The sequence below is a fragment of the Pteropus alecto genome, unplaced genomic scaffold (assembly GCF_000325575.1).
Source record: "Pteropus alecto unplaced genomic scaffold, ASM32557v1 scaffold78, whole genome shotgun sequence".
NCBI lineage: Eukaryota > Metazoa > Chordata > Mammalia > Chiroptera > Pteropodidae > Pteropus > Pteropus alecto.
In genome coordinates this window covers 9,635,328-9,641,050 of record NW_006443124.1, presented here as the reverse complement: position 1 = coordinate 9,641,050, position 5,723 = coordinate 9,635,328, and the positions used below count along the sequence as shown (strand labels likewise).

Here is a 5,723-nt window from a genome sequence, read left to right as displayed (position 1 = left end):
CACATTTTTTTTTTCTGAAGAGATCACAAGGAAGTCTTGGTTTAAAAAGAAACAGAAACATACACAGGGGGGTTGGTGAATGGTGCCGACCGCGGCCATCGCAGTTGGAGGCTATATTTTGGGGAGGGTGAGTAGCGTCCATGGAGTTACTTTGCGCCCACTCCTAACGGCAAGGGCTCGGATCCGGTGAGCTGACCTTCCCCGGCTGGGGTGCGGGGCTGGGGACGCCGCGGGGCCCGTCGCCTCCCTCGCCGCGACCCCGGATGGATGCGCGCCCCCTGCCCGCCCGCGCCGGCCCCAGGAGCTCCGGATTTCGGGAGCATCCTTCCCGCGCCGGCCCCTGCCGCGGCGCGTAGCCGAGGGCAGCGCCCCTCGGAAGGGCACCGCGGAGCAAGGTAAGATCCAGCCCCCGGCGATGGGCCCTGCGCATCTCCACGGCGTTATTTTGTGTTTTTGCAACAGATCTACCAGCGCTCCTCGCTCCCTCGCTCGCTCTCTTGCTCACTCGCTCCCTCTCTCTCCTGCTGGCTGCCTGTTCTAGGAAGCCAGCGCGCGGGGGGGAGGGGGGATGCACAGCACCGGGGAGAGAGATTGCGCATGTTGGTCAGTCGTGTTTTAAAGAGTACATTGCGGGGAGGCTGAGAGGGGCGCATGCAACAACAACTTTTGGAAGGGTGAGCTTGGCGACCTTCTTTATTAATGACTGCGGCAAAGCGCCCCCGGGCCGGCGAGGGGGTGCGAGAGGGCGGGGGCGCACCGGGGCTGCAACTTGCCCCGCGGGCTCCAGCGGGGCGGAGGGACTGCGGCGGGAGATCGGTGCAGAGGGGAGATCGCGCGGCCGGGGACGGGGGTTTCGAGGACCTGGAGCTAACTACCCTCCTGTCACCCCGAGTTTCATTTTGTTGATACGCAGCACGTCCGGGCGCCGAACCGGGCTGAGCCGGTGCACATGACCCCGCACTAGGCTCACGTGCAGGCGGCCCCGGTCCTAGACACCTTCCGGGGGCCACCGCCTCCGCCCAGTCGCCCCCTCTCCCTGCTAGCTGCACGCGGGCGCTGCACGCGGGGGCAGCATGTTCAGCTCCCGGGCGCGGAGGCTCTGCACAAATTAAACAGTTTTTTTGGAGGGGTGGGGGACGCCCTTTCCAGGTGAGTATTGAGGGTGCGCAGCCCGGTGCGGGGGAGGTGCGGGCTGGGGTCGGGGGCTGCTCCCCCCTCCAAGGCTGCGCGGGAGTCCAGCGGGGGAGAAGCGCTGAGAGAGTGGAAATGTACCGGCGGCGGCCGGAGCGGCGGGTGCGCGCCCGCGGGGCGACGGCAGGGGGCGTGGCCCTTGTTTACCTTCTCCCAACTCAGCCGGTTCGTGTCCCGCTCCGGGGATGGTTCTGCAGTCCCCGGCCCTCCTTCTCCGCCCCTACGCCCTGGGTAGTACCGGGAAGACGTAGGCAAGTGGCGGCCCCAGCCTGGGACTTACACACCTGACCCCCAAATGAGTGACAGTGCAGCCCCCGCCCCCACCAAACGCCGCTGCAGTCCCTCTCCCGGATCCCCGGCCCGGCCCCGCCCCCGGCAGTGGCATCTTCCCGGCCTCACCTCCTTCCTCCCTCTTCCTCCTTCTCTCCCTCCCTCCTTCCCACCCACTCTCCTGCGCCTGCGGAGCGGCTCCCGCCTGCCTCCTCCCTGCCTGTGTGCAGACTTGTGGCTCCCTCCGGTCCCTTCCCGCCTATCCCTGGGCGCTGAGACACCCTCTTCTCCAGGCCAAGGAATGAGAGGGGTTAGCTTGGTAATCAGTAGTTGTTATGTCAGAAGATGGGGATGCCTGCGAGACAGGCAGGAAGGTTTCACTGTAGCTTCCAGAGGCCCAGGAACCCCCCCAACCCCCCCCACGAACCCTTTTCCCCAGCACACAGAGCTGCTCACCCCCCAAGGCGCTCCGCCGCCCTCACCCGCATCACCCACCCTCCTTCCCCCACCCTGGGCGTCTAGTCCACCTCCCGGCACCACCCCCGGCCCGAACCGCCTCTTGCCCTTCCTTCGCCTGGGCCGGAGCCCCCCGCAGCCACCTCCGGCTCCTCCTCCCGGCTCCTGCGGTCGGAATCACGCCGGCGCGCCTCCAGCTTGCCGTCCCGCGGACTACCTCCAGGGGCAGGCTGGAGGCGCGTGCCACCAACTCCTGCCCCCGCCCCCCACCACCTCCAACCCAATCTCCACAGCCTGTGCTGCCCGCCGGGGCACTTGACTTTTTTTTTTTACCACCTTCGCCGCAAGTCTCGTGCTCAGGGCTGGTGGGGGCGGGAAGGGCCATGTTTCTCTTTGCCCGATGCCAAGAGCAGGCTGCAGTTGGCAACTCCGTCTGCAGATTTGCAAACCTAGCCTTTGCATTTAGCAACAATCCCCGCTCATTTACTGCAGGGTTCCGAGACAAAGTTTCATCCAGGGGCTGAGTTGCAGGGGGTCATCAGGACGCATCCTGTTTGCACTCTGCATTGCCAAGGGGGATGGGAAGGGGCTGAGTGGGCATGGCTGACCTGCTGCCTTGCCTTTGTTGGAAGGAGAGGAGCCCTGAGCTTTGAGCCCAGACAGGCTGTCAGGAGGTCTCCTTTACGGTTCTGTTTGCAGACTGCGTCCTGGGCCCTAGTGGTGGTAGGGACGTCTGGCCCCTCCTCCCAGGGTGGCATTAACTCCCTTCACTGGTAAAATTCCCAGTAGGACATTTGGCAAAAGGGCCGGGCAGGGAGCTGCCAACCGAGTCTGGCCCTGTTTCCTGGGTTCCCAGGGTGCTGACTTCTCCCCTACCCTGACTTCCTCTCTCACCGTAAGGCCCCAAGCGAATGCACCATCCCTCCTGTCCTATCTTCCTGGAGCGGGTTGGAACTCGCAGAACCATCTAACAAGCAGAGGAGGGAAATAACAACAGAATAACTGTAAGGGGAAGGAATGAGTAATAAAGCCTACCCAGGCAGGGAGGAGGGCTTTCATGTTTAAGAGATGCTATTTGCTTTTTAGGTCACAGGCTGCAAAAACAGGCTTTGATCCGAAGTGGGGGAATAATTTATTGAGAAAGTTTGCATGGTAGAAAAAAAAGGGATGTTTGTTTGATCTGGAGCCCTCTCAGTTGTCCCAAGTGCTGTTGGCTGTTGTTTAGAGTGGAAAAGCATTTGGTTCCACAGCAAATGCTTCACAGAGGGAAGTCCTTGCCCCAGGCAGCAGGACTTGCAGTGAATGTTGGATTTGAAACTATTTGGCTAGGGGTCTCCCCAACACTTTTGGAGATGAAGTGTTTAAGGATAAAGTTGTTTGGGCTCAGGATGCAGCAAATGTTTCCAGAACATTTCCCATCCAACATGCTTTTCTTTTTCCTAAATTGCCTGGCTAAACGGCCAGTAATACTGATCCAAGAGGCTGTCAGAAATCTTCACTTAGTTTTCATTGACAGGTGAGGTGAGACTGCTGGTCCCCAGCCCCCAGGTGCACCTGATTCTTGAGGTTAGGCTTTTGACACTGACTTCCATGTCCTTGAAGTTGAGGGCAGGGTGTTGTGGTTAACGGGGAGCTAGTTGTCCTATACCCAAGATCCAGGTCAGAGGCTTCCAGTCCAAATTCTTCACAGCTCATCCAGCAGGCTTTTTGTGGGCTTCAAGTTCTCCCTTTAGATTGTCCAAGGGGAGGCCATGTCAGCAGTGCGAGGTGTGTGGGGGGTACCCCTGGCTTTCCCGTCCTCCACACAGGATCCTTACCATGTGATCAAAGCTTAGGAACCTAGGAAGGTTCTCAGACAACCCACAGGAATCTAGAGTGCCCCAGCCACACCTGAGTTGTAGGCCTGTGTGTTGTAGCCCGGTGGGATGGGGTACACTATCTGGAGCTGAGGTTTGGATGCTGGTTATGCAGTCCCCAGTCGTGACAGTTATCCTGTGTCTCAGTTTCTTCATCTACAAGTAGAGTTAGTAACAGAACCTACCAAATGGTGGGTGTATGAATTAAGCCATATTGCACAAAGAAGATTAAACCCAAAGCCAGGCATGTGGTAGTAAGCACTTGATTAGTATAAGTCATTCTTACTGTTAATATTAATGATCTGGAGAGAGCCCAAATGTAGCTTTGAACTTTGATCTCTCCCCTTTAGGCTAGGCTGAAGAGCTAGCTCCCTTCTCTGAAGAAGGGATCAGAAGGATCCTGCAGTTGCCAATGGGCAGCCATCTGTGGGATCAAGCGGATTGAGCTCTGCCATCTCTGAGGTGGAGAGTAGGATGAGAGGTACTGAAGGACAAAGTAGACAAAGCCCCTTTCATTCTCCCAGGATCCCCTTGGTGTGTCCCCAGAATTGGGTCTGGAGGGTGGGTGTGGGCAGCATCTCCTAAGGGAGCTGGGTGCACTCTGGGACACTTGGCATTGCAGGTGGGCAGTGATGGATGTCAGAGGAGAGTGCAGGCTTCCCTGTGCTTGGAGAAGCAAGTTTGAGGATCTGTGTGTACAAAATCATTCTTGTAATGGCAATTATTGTCCCCGAGAAGGCATTAAAGTTAATGAGAGATAGTAAAGAGTGGGGCTCTGACCCCCGTTTAAAGACATTTAAGAGTGTGCAGTTCTTGTTTTCTGAATGTCTGGCCTTCCCGACACAAGGAGGCTCTGAGGACAGGTTTTCCAGCCGAAATATCATTAAATTGTATTAGCATCTTATTACACACACGCCTTAGTGGTCTGCCTCAGACAGGGAGAGTTTTTGTTTCTCTTTGAAAGATTGTGTCTGGAATGGTAAATTGCCTGCTTGAAAGCTTCCCCCACCCCCTTTTTTAAAGAGGAAGACGAAATCCTGCTGTGTATGGTGGCGGTCAGGGCAGGCCTGGTGGCCCCAGAGAGGAGAGTCCGGAGGCCAGGTTGGGGCATTTTAACTGCCCAGGGAGCGGCTGTCGTAGCAGGCCTGAAAGGCCCACTGTTCCCAGGGTCAGCTGGAAGGGCGTTAATGGAGGCCCAGGGTGTTTATTTGAGTTTATTTGCAGAAAGGTCTTTAAAGGGGGCTGGCATTGGGCATTGGTGTTTCAAGTCCAGATCCGAGGCCCCCACTAAGACCAATGACTAGTGCTGCCAAGAAAACATCTGCCATCAAATTGCTGCCCTATTACTGAGTTGACATTGATCATTAGCCAGGAGCCCAACCAAATAAAGCCTCTTGGAAAATGTGTGAGGTTAAGATGGGGAAGGGGGCTGTGAAAACAGGATGAAATCTTGGGCTGGGGTGTTTGTTCCTGCAAGCTACAGGCAGGCCAGCTGGGCTGTGTGGTCTCCACACTTCTAGAGGGAGGGGGCAAGAATACACTCGCTATTATGCGCTGCGTACAACGTGAGGAGGGCCATCGGGACTCCAGCAGGGATCCAGACAGACTTACTCTCATGGAACTTACATTCTGGAGGAGAAGGATATTCAACAAGTAGATCAACAAACACAAATTATGATGGATGCTGTGAAGACGTTGAATAACAGGGTGGTGAGCTTTCTTTAGATGAGGCCCTCAGCATAGACCTCTGACATTTAAGCTAAAGATAAAATGTTGGACATGCATAGACTGCGTCAACCATTATAGGTAGAGAGCACAGCCTGTGCATAGATCTTGAGGCATGGATTATTAAGCTTGTTGCAGGAAATGAAAGGGGGACTGTGTGGCTGGAAAGTGCTGGGGAAGGGGTAGTGGTCCATGTGGACTTGTCGAGGTAGGCGGGCCAGCTCG

The 5,723-nt window shown here is 56.8% G+C and overlaps 1 protein-coding gene across 9 annotated transcripts in view; it reads left to right on the top strand.

Moving 5' to 3' along the window:
- JADE2 (jade family PHD finger 2) overlaps window positions 1-5,723 on the top strand; it is a 48,358-nt gene that overhangs the window by 1,331 nt on the left and 41,304 nt on the right. Inside the window, exon 1 of one of the 9 annotated variants that reach the window (XM_015598203.2) lies at window positions 13-395. The exons of 1 other annotated variant lie outside the window; for it this stretch is intronic. In XM_015598203.2, the coding sequence (XP_015453689.1) occupies window positions 268-395 (128 nt within the window). In that variant the 5' untranslated portion in view covers window positions 13-267. Of the gene's footprint in view, window positions 1-12; window positions 396-470; window positions 675-705; window positions 1,150-5,723 lie in introns of those variants that run through there. 7 more of the 9 variants (XM_015598204.2, XM_025040639.1, XM_025040638.1 and 4 more) reach the window with 7 other exon arrangements.